Below are 17,554 nucleotides of genomic sequence, written 5' to 3'. Positions count from 1 at the left end.
CTTTGGGCTGAGCAGTTTCATGTATCGTAGATGACAATAAATAGTTCCTTAAAGCATTTATTTAATTTGGCATTACTCACTTTATGTACACATAGATAAAACCTTATCAAATGCTGTTAATTTGATTATTCCTTGACAATTAACATGTCATGTTTACATTCAGCATTGTGCTAGGTTGATAAAGAATATAAAAATATAGGATATCTTTTTTATGTTGGTGAGACCAAATTGCCCTGTAGCTCAGAGTTTAGAGCCAGGGTTTGTTGAAGTTATATAGGTACTGCACTGTAATGTAAGTGAAGGGCATAATTAATGTGTGCAGATAGATGAATTTCTAAGTAAATATTCATATTGTCAAGAGCCATTCCATGGGTGGTAGGGAATATTGCCTTATTGAAAGGGGGAGAACTGGGGTGCCTGGGTGGCTCAGTCAGTTAAGCGTCTGCCTTTGGCTGAGGTCATGATCTCTCAGGGTCCTTTGATCGAGCCAGAGTCAGACTCCCTGCTCAGCAGTGTGTCTTCTTATCCCTCTGCTCCACCCCCCCCCCATGCTCGAACTCTCTCTCAGATTTATTTAGAAAAAGGGGGCGGTGACATTTGAATCTGGGAGAGCAGCTCTGAACCAAGGATAGAGAACACTTATTTTAATTTAGTATTAACTGATTAAAGTTCAGCTCTTTTGATTAGTTAATAAAAACAATTTTTTGAGTACACAAGCAAGAGATAGCTAAACATTTCATATATCGTTTTGCACACTATTTAGAACAAGTATGAAGTGTAGGTAGTGATACCCTTGTTTATAAGCTGAAGAAACTCGGGCTCAGAGATAAGTTAAGAGAGAGCTGGGATTTAAACCATGTTCTTAAGCATTATATTAATTAGCTTTTTTTTGAGAACACTGGAGAATGTGGAAAGAACACATCTCTAAAGGGGCTCCTTCCCTGGGGAATAAATGCTACTAGTCTAAGTGATTCTTTAAATTTTAGTCACATTTAAATCAAGATTAATTGCTGAAGTGTAGTTTAAGGTCCCTAAAGATTTCTGCAAAAGAATATAATTGACGTTACTTTGTATTTAGGCGTGAATTACCCTTCACTAAGTCAGCTCATCTCACCAATCCTTGGAATGAACATAAACCAGTAAAGATTGGACGTGATGGACAGGTTTGTTGTTTTAATTGATTATTTAAGACACACACATTTAATCCTTTTAGATAGTTTTATCGAAGGGCATTTCCAAGCCATTTTTGAAAGAATTCATGTGATAGATTAAGGGAAAATACTCTTACTTGGAATTCATGATTACTGTGATTTTGACCGTTTAGTAAAACCTCCATAAATGTTGAAAGGCATCTTTATATGGTGTTTTCATTAATACAATTAAAAGAAAACTTTTTGAGAGAAATTCTGGTCCTGATTTTAAATTGTTTTTCATTTATTATTACTGCACTCTGCGTTTTCAGAGTGCCATTATAACATTTTCATTCAAGTTTTCTGAATAGAAGGAAGCTGTATGAAAAGTATATGTACCCAGGTTTTCAAGTCTGCAAATGAAATTAAAAGTGTGGTGGTTTAAAATAAACTCAAATCTTTGACCCCCATAGTTTCTACACGTAACTTTGAACCACAACTGGTGTGCTTTGATTGCTCATAAATGAAACTGTTGGTAGTTGAAAATAAAAACTCATTTTAAAAAGTCCATACATCAGTATCTCTTTGTAGTTAATCTAATGTATTTTAGTGTATGTCGCAGTTCCTGATTATCAAAGTTGTTGGCACACACTAACATGTTTTTCCTCCGCTGAGTTAAGGTAGATACCCTGTTCTGATACTTTTGTATTTTGCACAAAGAAATTTTCCTTTGTTTGTAGAGGACAATTGTCACAGTTTTAAGCAACTGCATTGGTGTATTAAACTTTGGAGATTCTACACTTTCAGTTTTTACCCTTATATAAGGATAATATCAAGGAAGTTTTTGGAATCCCATATGATCATCAACCTTGAGAAGGAAGTCTCCAAGTCAGTTTTTGTTCTTGTACTTCAGGAAAATACAACAAGTCTATTGAAAGTTTCTCCTGTTTTCGTCTTGTAAATTGCTACTTTCCTATTCTAGGAAATTGAACTTGAATGTGGAACCCAGCTTTGTCTTCTATTTCCCCCCGATGAAAGTATTGACTTGTATCAGGTCATTCATAAAATGCGTCACAAGAGAAGAATGCATTCTCAGCCCCGATCAAGAGGACGTCCATCCCGTCGAGAACCAGTCCGGGATGTGGGAAGGTTAGAAACGTTCTTTGGACTGATAATAGGCACATGTATCAGAATAACATGATGGAGGAATGTGATTCGTCAAAAGTTTGTCCTGCGGTAAAGAAGAAAGAGAAAATCCTCAAATCAAGCTGCATGGACTAGTTTGTGGCTTCATTGAGGATTTCACATGGTCACCTTGGTCTCAGTCATTTTTCAAGAGGAAAATGGGGATCTTTCCTTATGCAGAAAAAAATTATTTGCTAAAGAGTGATAACCAGTTTAAATTAGATAATATTCTGATCATACAATGTATACAATTGAAATGAGGTAGGCCTTTGTTGCTAAGAACAGGCTAGAAAGGAGGAAGAGGAGGAAGTCTTTATTTGCGAAAATTGTTAATATTTTGTAAAAAGCCCTTTCTTTCAGGTGTGTCTCTGGATAAGCCTTATCAGATATGGGACTTTTATAAAGGATCACTAATGTTTTTTCAGAAGATGACGCCTCATTTAGAGGATAAAATATTTTAAGTTATTTTGATATTCAAGAGGAGCATTATTGGGACTGTTTCAAATTTTACCACCGTGATGTGTTAACCCCATTGCCAAATATTCTCTAACATGTACCCAGTGAATTCACACATCTTGCTGAGCTTCTGAAAACAATAGGTTCTTTCCAAAGGGGATCAAGTGGCCCTGGGAGACCCGGCAACAAACCGAAAAGAAGGGCTGTTGCTGTGTCTATTTACAACTTTTCCAGATGCTGGCAGTACCTGTGGACTTAAAGTGTTTTTTAGAGGATCGCCATGGTTATTGATCACTACTTTATGAACTAAGCAGCATTTTCCAGGAAAAGGGGGTTTAACTTGTTACAGAATTGGAGAAGTCTTTGCAAAGGACTGATTTAAGCCCTTCTACCCAACACCTTTCCCTGTGTAGATTTGCATACAGCTAAACCTAAAATATTCTGCTAAAGACTGTTGGATGTATGGTTGATGGGATGAAACCTTTGGTTAAGTTTCCTTTTGGTGGAAACATCCTGTGGTAGGTACAGATAATCCAACAAGAGTCCCCATTTCTTTGAGCTTAAAAAGGACACTGTCGAGTAGGTAGGAGGAAACCTGGCAGAGCCCCTTATTTTTGGCCTTAAAGGACTGAACACCAAGATGTCTTTTGAAGTTTTAAGCTAAGAGGTTTCCAGTGCAATACAATATATACAAGTGAAGTTTTTACCTCAGTTTTGCAATGGACTGCAAACTATACTTATTACACCACTACACCTTCTCTCAAGCCTGCCAGGGCCTCCATATATGTATGTGGCTTACAGCTTAAAGTCAGTAGTTGGACTACTATATGAACTGTTACTATCATGTTTTATACCGGTCGTAAATGCACTCCCCAAACTACAAGAAAGCGGTATGTTTATTTTTTAAACCAGCTTTTCATTTTCTTAGTCTTATTTATTGTAGATGCAACTGTTTTTATTTTGTTGGGGGGCTTGGGGTTATTGCACTTTGCAGTTTGAGTGAACTTGTGTTGGAAAAGTTAATGAAAGCAGTTGATAAATAGCTGGAAAACTAGTAATGCCAGGTTATTACAGAATTTTTATTTGACATAAAGGGTAAAAAGATATTTATTACCAAAAAAACTTGGAATTTTTGTTTTTATTTTGTGTAGTACTTTATCAAATGCTAAATAAAATGAAGTGTATTTATGATGTATTACATTAACCATTGAGATTTATGGGAGACCGTAAAGAGCAGCCCTCTGTAGACAGTAAAATTTCACCTTCTAAAGAATATACTTTGAAATTGTTTTATGAACTCTGTTAAAACTGCCCCATTACGTTCCAGTTTTATTTTAAGGCATTGTCTCTAGAAAAAAATTCCCTTAACTCTAAATGTTATTAACTATAGAAATTAGTTTTTCAAAGTATCAAGAGTTTCAAAACTTTCCTGTAAAGTCACTTAGTACGTATCAAATTTTTTGTATGATCATGTGAAAAGCATAATTTTGTGCAAAGCAAAAAGAAATAAGACATTCTTTATTTTGTTTAGACTTCTAATAACTTTGAATATATAGATTTTAGAGTTAACGTGTTGTGTGTAATGATGATAGTTTTTTTAATTTCCTTTTTCACCTGAATGGAGACTTTATTTGAGAAAGTGTTTTGTTAAACCTGATATTTACATTAGTTTGAGGGCCGCTCATTTACTTTTGTTTAGAATACTAAAATTTGATTTACATATTTTGATCAGACTATTCTTTCCAAGTTTTTCATCATAGTATGAGGATTACAGAGAATATTTCCAGCAATACATTCAAGGATTGATTTATAATAATTAGAGGGATTAAAATTTAGAAACTTTAAGATTTGTTCACCGGAAATTAGGATGTTATTTTAAAGGAAATAATGGGCTATTCTTTGTACTTACTTCTGTCAGAAACTCTTGCATTGCTGTTTGTTCTCCCAGCAGTTTTTGGTTTAATTTCTAATGTGTCTAATTTGTGTAGGCGTCGACCAGAAGATTATGATATTCATAACAGCAGAAAGAAACCAAGGATTGACTATGCCCCTGAGTTTCACCAGAGACCAGGTTAATATTTTATAATCCTGCAGATATTTGACTTAAAATTATGAAACAACAACAACAACAACACAAAAACATTATTATAATCCTATAGTTCTAAAAGTGAGAAAACTTTAGGATGTGACTCCTTAAACCATAGGAAATTATCAATAGTTGTCACTTAAATTCTTCTACTTTGTGAAGGCTATCTATTTTAGTGTGACTCATTATCATAATCTGTTAATTACCTGATGTTGCTAATTTATAATTATTTCACAATGGAAACTGCACATATGTTTTAAGATTAAAAAGTGGTTAGGGAAAGCAGTGATCTTACCCTTTATTATGCTTTTTATTTCCTATTATACTTAATATCTTATGTGGTATATAACTTTAATTAGACACTGAAGTTACACTATATTTTCTAAATAAAAATCTTTAACATCATGTTTTTAGAGAGGAATGAGAAATACTTGGTTTTAATCTACACAGCAGCTTTTCAGCTAGTCTTTCCCTTACCAATTAAAAAAGGCAAACTGTATTTAAGAGAAGATACTTATTTAAAACAGTAATACACTTATAAAAATTAGGCAATTTGAAAATTGGTGTTAGTGAGCATTACAGCATTTTTACATAACAAGTGGCTTGATAAACCTTATTCTTTTCCAAAATGGGATAGTCCAGAGAGTGAAATTAGTTTTTCCTCAGTAACATGGCCACGCAAATGTTTTTACATTTTAATTTGCTAAGTCCTTACTAAAGAAGGGGAGAGAGAATATTTCTTTTTTCACCATGGTTCTTTCACTTAAAATGTATAATCTTCATTTTTGTGACTTTTGCAGTTTTGTTTTTCTCCCTCTTAAGTTTGCATTTTTTAAAACTATCTGGTTGACTTAGCAAAGCTTGTGTATACCTAAGATGGAAGGTAAACATTTGTTTTAAGGAAGTCCTGTTACCATTGTCCTCAAGATAATTCTTCTGCCCTTACTTTCCTTATGGTGCAGCATGAAGAAATTTTCTATCTAGCGAGAATTGGGGTATGGATTTTAGAAGATTCATATGAAAACCTCTCTAGCAGTTTATAATTCTGTGATATCAGTAAGTTATTTAGTTACTTCCTAGATTATCATGTAATCTGAGAAGAAAATCTGAAAATGGAATAATACAATAATAGCATCACTTAATAGCATCACTATATTTCATGGGAAGAATTGAAATGAGTGGTAAGGAAGGTTTAATTATAATGCCATAATAAAAAATATAAATTTGATTTACTAAAATGCTTGATGTTTGAACAGGGTATTTAAAGGATCCACGATACCAGGAAGTAGACAGGTAAGTTGGGTTCACTCTTGCTTAGCTTTAAATTACATTCTTGGAACTAGTTTATGAATTACCTGAATTTAGTTTCACAAATCTTATTCCCAACAGACGATTTTCAGGAGTTCGCCGAGATGTGTTTTTAAATGGGGTAAGTATTTTATTTTATATATTTAATGTTCATAAAACCAGGATCTGATTTACTTTATGGTTCAGGTTTGATTTTTTTTATTGACATTAATATTTTTCATTTTAGTCCTACAATGATTATGTGAGGGAATTTCATAACATGGGACCACCACCACCTTGGCAAGGAATGGTTTGTATTCTTTTCTTGCAAATTATTTAATTTCATTCGCAGTTCCATATATTTTGAATGCTTATTTGGAATGTGATTGTTACAGTTACCCATTAAGAGACTTAAAACATAAATCTAAACAGTTGGAGGGCTATTTTTAAAACTAAAGACTAATGAATAATTTGATTTGTGTTAATGCAAGTTTTAAGTGTTATGGTTTACTACTGTAGTGGCTAGTATTGTAAACTGCCTGGGTTCAAGTGCCTTCCCTTTTCAACTCTGTGACCTTGGACAAGTTTCTTCTTAGTTTTCCTTATCTGTAAAACTCAGTGGGCATTTGTTCATTCTTTGGCTCATCAAATTAATATGTAGTACCCATTCTGTGCAGGGCACTCCGCTTTACGCTGGGTTGGTGAATGAAATGGACATTGTGTCTGTCTTTGTATGGTTTGAAATTTAATGAATATCAGTGTTGACCTCATGGGAGTGTGGGGAAGATAATTTACAAAATATATGTAAAGTTTAGCATAGTGCTTGATCCCAATACTTAGTAAATTCTTTCTACAGTAAGGTTAGGGGCCCCTGGGTGGTGCAGTCGGTTAGGCATCTGATTCTTTGTTTCTGCTCAGGTCATGAGATCGAGCCCCACATCAGGCTCCATGCTCAGCGTGGAGTCTGCTTGAGATTCTCTCTCCTCCCCCTCCTGCTTGTGCTCTCTATCTCTAAAATAAATAAAATCTTTTAAAAAATTAAGGTAATTAAATCCTGTGCATAATTTTTTTTCTTGTGCATGATTTTTAGTTTTTTTTCTTTTTGTAAGAAAACTGAATATTCTTAGAGTATCTTTTAAGGTATTGAGGATAGCCAAAGCATTAGTTCCTGAGAAATAAAAAACTTGGAAGTTTAAGTAGTTCTTATTATCTTTTTTTTTTTTTTTTTTTTAAATGCTGCCTGTAATGTGGCCTCTTCATCTGACTTATTTCACTTAAGGTACTGTATACAGATAGATGAATTATAGGATGGCTTTCCTTTAGATTCTGTGAAATTTTTAAAAAGTCAGAATATTATCTTGGCGCTAACTAGGAAAGTAATCTTCGATTTGCCCTTAACTCATTTTATAATGGCATTTAAAAATTCAGTATGTCCTGGAGGTCTTTTTATTTTTTAAGGGTAGATGTTTGCATAGTGGTTAATGATTGATCTTAGAGCCAGGATGCCTGATGCTATGTCCCAGATCCACCTTTTTACTAGCAGTGATTTTAAGCAAGTTACTTAACCAGTTGGTGGCTCAGTTTCCTCTTTTGTATACTAGGAATACCAGTACCTATTTCATTGGGTTGCTGTGAGAAATAAGATGTGTAAAGTGCTTAGGACAGTGCCTCGTTCATTGTAAGCACTGTGTAATGGTTTGTTGTGTTCTCTTAGTATTTAAAATCTTAAAGGATGTATAACTAGTTCATTATGCACGTATTTTCAACAAGCACATAAAGGGTATTTTGAAGAACCTTTATGTCAGAGTAAGTGGATCGTACAGATTATTAAATTAATTGTTTGGGATAGGTGGTTTGTATAGGGGAATTCTAAGAATGGTTTATTTGGTAGATGTTTATGGAAGTGGTTTTCTTTTTTTAGGCTCCTTATCCTGGAATGGAACAACCTCCACACCATCCTTACTATCAACACCATGCTCCACCTCCTCAAGCTCATCCCCCTTACTCAGGACATCACCCAGTACCACATGAAGCAAGATACAGAGATAAGAGAGTAGTAAGTGCACGAGAAGGCTCAAGTATGAGGGAACTACTTTGAATTCTGTTGATAATTTAAATGTGGGGATACTAGATTATGTTGAGTGGTGGACTGTTTCATATTCTTACTGAATGCTGTTTGGAAGTAATTCACAACTTGTTTTAATTAAAAATGGCTAATCCCTTTGGATTATTTAAATAGACTGTATTTATTTTCACTGATCAAGCAGACTGCGCAAGTTGAGGCAAGTTCTACTTGTAACTCTTAGCTAATGTCATAGGGATATCATAACTAGGATATTTTCTTTTGGTACAGGGGTCTTCAGTTATAACTAATTATTATTGCAAATAGGTGTTTCTAAGCTTTCTGTATATTCGGACTTAGTTTTCACAGGATAGATGGTGTGTATTAAGTTACTTAACAGGTCATCTCTAGTCTCATTTAGTTATTTGTTTCTCTGCCAGATTTTATCAATTCACCTCCTCTGTCTGATTCTTAAGACGATGCTAACAAATGACAAACAGATGTTAAGAAAGGCAGATGAGTAATTGTCCTTTAGTAATTACTGGTTCTAATAATTTGATATGGTTGATATGGAAAGCTTTTTTTGATAACTTCAAAACAGAATGAATGAAAGGCAATCTCTAGTTGGAGATTTCTTGGGTTTTCATTATACTAGTTAGAGATTGTTTATTAAATGGTTGATATTCTTTTTTTCCCTCTAATAGTACTTTTATTTTTTTAAACTGAAATTGTCTCCTTGTACTTGTTATAATTCCTTTGTGTGTAAATTTGATAGTTTTAGAAAGGTAGTTTGGTTGTTAAAGTAGGATGTACAGTTTGGACATCCCCGACCTCCTTCCCGCCACTGTACTTGACATGAGTTTTTTGGTTGGGCCAAATAAACATTCTTTATCTTCCTGCTTAGTTGAAGAGCATGCATATTTGAGAGGGCCAGTCAGGAGTAGCCCAGCCTATCTTTGAGATACTTTTATGTTAATTATTTTCTTATTCTTGTAAAGATACTAATTCTTCAAAATCAGATCCTTTTAGGATCTTTAATATTCCGTGAGACAATTTGAGAATCCTAATTGACTAATAGACTTTTTTTTTTTCAGTCACACAGGAAGAAATACACAGCCTATGTATGATGAAATCTTAGTTGGCTAAGATGAGTTGTGGTGTTTTTTTGTTTTGTTTTGTTTTTGTTTTTTTAAAGATTTATTTATTTCTCAGAGAGAGACAGAATGAGTACAAACGCAGGGGGAGAGGCAGGCTCCCTGCTGAGCAAGGAGCCTATTGTGGGACTTGATCCCAGGACCCTGGGATCATGACCTGCGCTGAAGGCAGATGCTTAACCAGCTGAGCCACCCAGGCATCCCAAGTTGTGGTGGTATAAATGATTACATAATTTTCAAAATAGGAATTCTAAGATTCTTTTACTAAAGGGTACTTGTCCTTTTTATGTAATTTTTTGGTTAGTGTATATATTTTATGCTAATATATTCATGTATTCATTGTATGTGAGAGGTAGAGTGGAACCGTGGTTTTGAACCTTACATTCTGAATATTTGAGCTGACTTTTGAAGAAAGACCAAGTTCAGTTAAGTAAAGGTGAGTTGAGAACCAAGAGTAGAAAGCTGGAGCAGGGAACAAGATTATAAGTAGCCACAGTGACAACTTGGCCAGTTGCTCATCTTACCCTCTCTCATCCTCCTCAGCCTTTTATGTATTATTAGATCTGTGTGGAGTAGACTTAACAATCTTACTAAAAGTATTTTCTTAAAATCACGTCCTATTTCATAAGTTGTCATTAACTGGTTTAGTTGGAAAAAAAATTTGGAAGGTAAGAATTCCTCATTTTACCATAAGAGGGCAGACTTGGGTCAAGTTAGTTTGTAGAATCAAAGAAGGAAAAAAAAATAGGGTTCACCTATTGCAGAAAAACACTGATGAAACTTAGCATAGTTGGCATCAATCAGCCTTGTATCTGTGATCGTTGTTACTTTGGCCTGAATCTTATTTAAAAAATTAGATGGAAAAGTCATTGAAGTTATATAGCAAACTGCACGAAGTGAGTTTCAACAGGATTTGAATAATATCTGTTGTTGGTGCCTAGTAAGACATCAAAATCCTTTTTCTAAGCAGTATCAAAATTGCATTTTGTGAATTAATCCATTAGTGCATTTCTCTAGATTTTTTTCTCTACTGTACAGTAATTACAATATAGGGACCATAAGTTCCTTTTTTTTTTTGACATACCTAACCCATTTCTTACCTTTTCTAGCATGATTATGACATGAGGGTGGATGATTTCCTTCGTCGCACACAAGCTGTTGTCAGTGGTCGGAGAAGTAGACCCCGTGAAAGAGATCGGGAGCGAGAGCGAGACCGCCCTAGAGATAACAGAAGAGACAGAGAACGAGATAGAGGGCGTGATAGAGAAAGAGAAAGAGAGCGATTATGTGACCGGGACAGAGACCGAGGGGAGAGAGGTCGATATAGAAGATAATGCGCTTTTGGAAGCACTGATTGTTTAAAGATAAAAAAAATCTTGTATTTTTTTTGTGTGTGTGTGTGTGTTTACAAGTAGTAAATTTATTTTCAGCGGTCTACTTAAAGTTCATTGTGTAGAAGGGTTAATTAAATCCCTCTTTGTTCCAAGCATGCGGTATAATAAGAACTGGAAAAACTCAAATCCTCCAAAAATGCACAGTTGACAGTTTGAGTTGACACTTTTATTGGAGCAGAATGGAACAGTCCAAGAATGTAGATATTGATTCATTCTCCATAAATGTTCATCTACTTATAGTGTGTTCATCCTAGAGTTATTTTTTGTTTTTCTTTTTTTTGGATCCTGATTGATGACTGCCATGATATTTTGCTTTGATGTGTTTCTAAACGTAGTTGCACACGGTTCAGTAACAATAATGCTGCTATCAAGTATGCAAATATTGAAGTATGATGGTTTGACAGGATGGCAGTGTTGTAGCAGCCTCTTTGTTTCTCCCTTTCCCTCTTTTTTTAATCTTAAAAAGTCACTTTTTATTTTTCTTCAGTCTTCAATGATGAGAGCAATATTAAGAAGACATTGCTATCTAATTTTTAATCTTTTTAAATAAAAAATTCCTATGTTCAGTAGCATGGTTGATGCTGTCATTTAGCCTTCCCCTCCAAACTGTATACATTGGCTTGGAATGTTCACAACTTGCGTGTGTGGCAGCGGAAGATAATTCCCATATTCTACATTGCTACTGTTTTGTATAAAATAAATTGGTAAAGATTGACACTTAACCTGTTGTACTTCTTTCTTGTCTGGATGCAAGTTTGTTTTCTTAGGCATTAGTGGACATAACATAATGCTTTGTGTTTAGGAAGTGTAGGAACCCTGGTTCCCCCCCCCCCTTTTTTGCATATTTTGGCAGAAATGATTGCCCTAGGCCAATTATGTTAAAAGCGTAGTTCTATTTCTAATATAAGTACTAATGGTACTTGATGGAATTATGTTGATATTTGGTTAAGTATTTATTCTTTTGATAACATTTTTGGATCTACTCTGGTCACAGGATTGTTTTCTTATTTCGGGTTTTCTGTTGTTTTCATCTGCAATAAGTGGACTATTTTAAAGATGTTTTTCTATTTTACTTTTAAAATATACTTTTAAGTTACCTCTTACAGGTACATAGTTTAAGTTATCCATCAATCCTTCCCAATAGTAACAAGCTATATAAAATAAAGGGCCGCACAAGAATATAGTTTATGAAAGATTTTTTTGCATTTCAGTTTCTTGAGTTATACCTGAAATTTTGGCTTTTATTAAGTTGAATATTTAAAACATTTGGGGTATTTAAGTATATGACCACTTTTTTCATGGTGTCCTACTTACCTTGCAGTCTGTACCAAATCATGATCACAATTTTATATTTAATCTGTATTGGTCTGAAAAGGGGAATGCAGAAACTTCACTCTTGAAAGATACTTAAAACTATCAGTTTACTTCTTTTATATTCTCCCTGGCATTTAGAATATTTTTTCCATGCACTCATAATCAGTAGTTTTATTTACCTGTTTCAAAAATAAAGCCTAAGGATTTATTTTAAATATGTGCAGTGTGGTAGAGAAGAAGGAACATTTCTCTAGGTGATAGGGAACCTGGGTTCTAGTTGCTTTGCCTTCAATTAGACTGAAAACGGTGATATTGGTGAAGTCACTTCACTGATGTTTGTATTCATCAGAAACTTAATAGAAGTTAATAGCTAAGGGTTTTTTTTTTTCCCCCATGCCTTTTAAACTGAAAACTTCTAAGATGTAGTGGAATCACCAAAAATTTTTTTTTTTTTTTAAAGATTTTATTTATTTATTTGACAGAGACACAGCGAGAGCAGGAACACAAGCAGGGGGAGTGGGAGAGGGAGAAGCAGGCCTGCCACTGAGCAGGGAGCCCGATGTGGGACTTGATCCCAGGACCCTGGGATCATGACCTGAGCCGAAGGCAGACGCTTAACGACTGAGCCACCCAGGTGCCCCCAAAATGTTTTCTTAAGAAATAAGCCATTTTCCTGAAATAATAGTAATACTAATAAGAAATTGTAAATCATATTGAACAGTTAAAGGTACTTTGTGCTTCCATTACTAATTTCATCCTCCTGTAACATCCCTCTTCCTATTTTATAGATGAGGAGATAGGCCCAGAGAGATTAAACTTGCCCAAGAGGACAAAAGTAGCAATTGATGGAGCAAGTTTCCATATTTTTATCTAATTTGGTGTTTCCAAGGAAGCCATTTGATCTGTTTTGGAAAGAAATAGACCATAATATATGTTTAAAACAATGGTGCTAGGTTCTACTAAGGATATTAAACATATTTTCTTCTAGCTTTTCTTATTAAGGAGAGGATTTTCCTGAAGTGTCCAGTCACTTAGAAGTTAACCTATGCTTTGTATTTTGGGTGTTAAGCTTATTAACTATCCACTTAATTTATTCTAAAAAGCTACCATGTATTGAGTTCTTACTAATAGGCATTATTCTGTATACTTATGTTAGCTCATTTAATCCTCACAGTAACTTTTCTCCTGATTTTTTTTTTTTTTTTTTGATGAGAAAACTGACAGGAACATGGTATAAAAGATTGCTTTATAATTTTTTTCCCCTATGCAGAGGAGTCAAAATAATAGACCTGTAAAATTGAAATGTTTGATTAGCTAATTGAAGACATAATTTTTCTTACTGTGAGAGGCATGGTTTCTTCCATGGACTCTGTGATGTTAATTCTAAAAATCTCTACATTGGTAACATACAGTCCCATATGTTCAAGTCAAAAACAGAAAATTCAGTTATTCAAAGTTTAGAAATCAGTCTGGGATTTTATTATCTGGAGTAAAAGTTCAAGGGAATGAAATTGCATTCAGGTATGTCATTTCTCTTTTGGCTTTGCTTTCCCTCTATAATGGCTTTATTCTTAGTTGTAGTCTAAGTGTTCTAAAAATGTCCATCACCACCTCCAATCTTCCATTATCCATATACTTAACCAGTGTCAGAAGGAGAGAGACCAGTTTTCCACTGAGTTCTGTATCATTTTCTCAGAAGGACTGAATAGCCATGATAGTTTTCATGGAGCCAGTTCTGATCTAATGTGTGTTCAGGGAAGTGGGGTTCTTTGACCAGCCAGTGTGGGAGGCAAAAGAGGCAGGTGATAATACGGTCAGCTCCAGGGGAATTACATCAGGAAGGGCAGTTTCCAAATGACAAAATAACAGATGTCTGATCAAATTTAATGCACAATCTCATAGAACTATTATCTGAATGTCTGACTTTTCACTCACTGAGAATATTTTGTCATAGGCATAGCTTTCTTCTGGATATCTCTTTTCATCCTGCTGTAGAATGCATTGGTCACTCTTCTGAAGGACATAGATCCTGCTTTGTCATACTATTAAAATTACCCCAAGGGATGTTGGATGTATGGAATAAGAAAAAGGAAATGAGAATTGTTGCCAGCATTTCACTGACTATTCTAGTTTCCTGACCTCAAGGTAAGGGTGACTGACACATGAATTGTTTTATCCTGATTTTTAAAATTGATTTGGATAGAAAAAGTGCCTAATGCAATTTGGTACACTTACTAAAATGAGGCACATGACATTATTGGGCCAAACTTCCTTTTTGTGGGGTGGGTGGCAAACTTCTAGACCTCAAGTTCACTGTAATAGGGATAGGAATCTTAACAGCTTAATTTACAGTCATCGGCTCATCTAATTTTTTGCCTCCTCCTCGTTTCTAACTCTCACACTTTTGTGTTTCCCTTTCAGTTTCTTCTTTCTGTGTGTCTGTGTGGCATCTGAAAGACTGTTCAATCCTACTAATGATATTCAGGGTGTAACAGGTCAGTAAACTCTTGTCGTAGATTTGGCTTCCACTGATGTCACTGAAAGGAACTTTATTTTTAAATTATATGGTAGGCAAGAAGACAGGCGGCTACAGTTAGCCTCTCAAAGTTTCTAAGGGACTCAGTGATTCTGAAATGTAAGTTGTTTTTAGCTGAAAATATTAAATCAGTTGGCAAATAACTGGCTATTCGAATGCAAAGATGTGTACTTCCTGTTCATTTGTAGTATATTTGAGAAGTAGATGAGAATTTTGGTACAAATTAAGACTTTTTAAAGATTTTATTTATTTGACAGAGTACAAGCAGGGGGAGGAGGAGAGGGAGAAACAGGCTCCCTTCTGAGCAGGGAGCCGGATGCAGGGCTTGCTCGCAGCACCCTGGGATCATGACCTGAGCTGAAGGCAGATGCTTAACCAACTGAGCCACCCAGGTGCCCTGATACAAATTAAGACTTAAGTGGTTTTTATGGGAACATTCCCTTTAGATGAAGTATTTTCCATCTATTCAACTTTAGAGAGTTTTTAACTGAAATCTATGGGGATAGAATGTTATTGGGATTAATTTTAAGCTTAGAACATTAACTTGTTCTTTTTTTATTTTTGTGTTTTCAAACTTTAAATGCATATGAAATATATACTATATACAGACTTCCTTTTGGGGATTTTGGATAAGGTTAAATCCCCATTTTTGTCATGTCTTATTTCAAAATCACATACCCATGTTCTGTTGTATAGAAAACCTCATGCAAAAACTGGGGCTATCATCATATTTGTAAGCAGACATCTTTAGAAACCTACATTGTAATATAGCAGCTGTCATTACTGCCATGAGGACACACAGTTTTGAGAATTTGAGAACAGACCCCACTAACTTTTTATTATTAAATGTTAAATAATGGTTATGGTGAATGTTACTGATTTCCTATATGGCCACCATTCTTTTATTTATCCTGACAGTTCTTTAACTGTCACTTAAGTATCCTGTCCCACCTTGTGAATTAGGAATAGCTGGCCCCATCCTCAGAGTAGACTTGAGGATTTAGGAATAGCTGGCCCCATCCTCAGAGTAGACTTGATTGGCCTATATTAGTTTATTCCCCTAGGAACTCCTAAATCAGTAAGGGCATGGCATTCCTTTTGCCAGGGCTTGGCTTAGAACTGAGCAGTTTTACCATACATAGATAGGCCAGTGAAATGCCATGGGAGTTTTTCTGAGGATTTCTGGGAAAGAGATTTATTTGCTCTCAGGAGACAGACACTAGAAGAGATACTTTTTCACCTCAGGGAACTAAAGTATGTGACTGAAGCCTGGAATTGTTCTACTATTTTGCCAGCTTCAGGAAACTGGTTTAAGATGAATCCAACAAACAAGAAGACAAAGCCCGAATTACCTTGCATGATAGAATAGAATAGAACTTTTTTTAATCTTTGAGGAACTTTTCTTTTTCACTGGACCTTGAAACAAAGACCCTGCAAGTACAGTCAAGGATTTGGAAAGAGGTCATAGATCTGAATAAAATATAGAGGATGAGGGCGCAGGATCATTAGGGACAAACACATTATGTTAAAGTACATTTCAGCTTATCCAGAAGTCATACAGGGATATGTCTTGTAACTGGACTCATCAGATCCAAGTGTGGATGTGGAGGAAAGGTGCTCAGAGCACATTGGAGTTGCATAATAAAAAATAGGGTAAGGAGGAAAATCAAAGGAGAACTTTTATAATGTCACATTTAATCATCATCTCTGGTGGGTGCTTCAGACTTTATTTATTGCATGCAATAAAGTCAGGCTTTTTGGTTTTTGTTGTTTATTTTGAGCCTCATTATTTTAACTCAATAGCCCACAATCGTATTTTTTAAAATTTGAGGTATGGGCGCCTGGGTGGCTCAGTTGGTTAAGCGACTGCCTTCGGCTCAGGTCATGGTCTCAGGGTCCTGGGATCGAGTCCCGCATCGGGCTCCCTGCTCCGCGGGAAGCCTGCTTCTCCCTCTCCCACTCCCCCTGCTTGTGTTCCCTCTCTCACTGTGTCTCTCTCTGTCAAATAAATAAAATCTTTAAAAAAAAACAAACAAACAAAAAAAAAAAAACAAAAAACAAAATTTGAGGTATAATTGACATACAACATTATATTAGTTTCAGGCATACAAGATAGTGGATTTGACATTTATATATTTTGCAAAATGGTCATCACGAAAGTTTGGTTACTGTCTGTCACCTTACAAAGTAATGCAATGTTATTAACTATATTCCCTATGCTGTACATTGTATCCCTGTGACTGCTTTTATAACTGGACCTTTGTACTTAATTGCCTTCACCCATGTCTTCTCCCACCACCACCTCCCTCTCTGGCAACTACCAATCTGTTCTCTGTGAGTCTGGGTTTTGTTTGATTTTTGTTTTAGAGTCCACATATAAATGAAATCATATGGCCTTTTTCTCTGTTAGACCTATTTCACTTAGCATAATACCCCAAGGTTTCTCCGTGTTACTCAAATGACAAGATATCATTCTTTTTATGGCTGAGTAATATTCTAGCGTGTGTTTGTGTGTGCACGTGCACATGCATGCGTGTATCCTGTCTTTACCCATACCCATTTGTTCACCAGTGGACACTTATGTTGTTTCAATGTCTTGGCTGTTGTTAAGTAATGCAGTGAAAGTCGGGGTGCATATATATCTTTGAACTGGTGTTTTCATATTCTTTGGGTAGATAGTAGTGGAATTGCTGGGTCACATGGTAGCTATAAAATTTTTTGAGGAACCTTAACACTGTTTTCTGCAGTGGCTGAATCAATTTACATTCCCACCAACAGTGTACAAGGGTTCCTTTTTCTCCATATCCTCAACCACACTTGCTATTTCTTGTCTTTTTGATAATAGCCGTTCTTACAGGTGTGAGGTAATACTTTGTGGTTTTGATATGCATTTCTCTGATGATTAGTGATGTTAGCACTTTTTCATGTATCTGTTGGCCATCTGTATGCC

At 35.3% G+C, this 17,554-nt stretch overlaps 1 protein-coding gene and 1 long non-coding RNA gene across 4 annotated transcripts in view; both read left to right on the top strand.

Moving 5' to 3' along the window:
* The window catches only part of YTHDC1 (YTH domain containing 1), a 35,952-nt gene extending 24,476 nt beyond the window's left edge, over nt 1–11,476 (top strand). For 2 of the 3 annotated variants that reach the window (XM_035004877.1, XM_035004879.1), the window contains exons 10-17: nt 1,079–1,163; nt 2,113–2,279; nt 4,760–4,842; nt 6,114–6,150; nt 6,223–6,286; nt 6,392–6,454; nt 8,066–8,200; nt 10,470–11,476. In XM_035004877.1, the coding sequence (XP_034860768.1) occupies nt 1,079–1,163; nt 2,113–2,279; nt 4,760–4,842; nt 6,114–6,150; nt 6,223–6,286; nt 6,392–6,454; nt 8,066–8,200; nt 10,470–10,694 (859 nt within the window). In that variant the 3' untranslated portion in view covers nt 10,695–11,476. The remainder of the gene's footprint in view (nt 1–1,078; nt 1,164–2,112; nt 2,280–4,759; nt 4,843–6,113; nt 6,151–6,222; nt 6,287–6,391; nt 6,455–8,065; nt 8,201–10,469) is intronic. The other variant, XM_035004878.1, reaches the window with a different exon arrangement.
* A 2,724-nt stretch (nt 11,477–14,200) lies between these two features.
* Nucleotides 14,201–16,689, top strand: LOC118010482. Its single transcript, XR_004679211.1, has 3 exons — nt 14,201–14,213; nt 14,490–16,435; nt 16,674–16,689. It is a non-coding gene; the product is annotated as an uncharacterized LOC118010482 (long non-coding RNA).
* The last annotated feature ends 865 nt before the right edge of the window (nt 16,690–17,554 follow it).

Source organism: Mirounga leonina, unplaced genomic scaffold (assembly GCF_011800145.1).
Source record: "Mirounga leonina isolate KUSES-001 unplaced genomic scaffold, KU_Mleo_1.0 Mir_129, whole genome shotgun sequence".
Lineage (NCBI taxonomy): Eukaryota > Metazoa > Chordata > Mammalia > Carnivora > Phocidae > Mirounga > Mirounga leonina.
The sequence above is the reverse complement of the archived record's forward strand: the minus strand, read 5'-3'. Positions and strand labels throughout refer to the sequence as shown.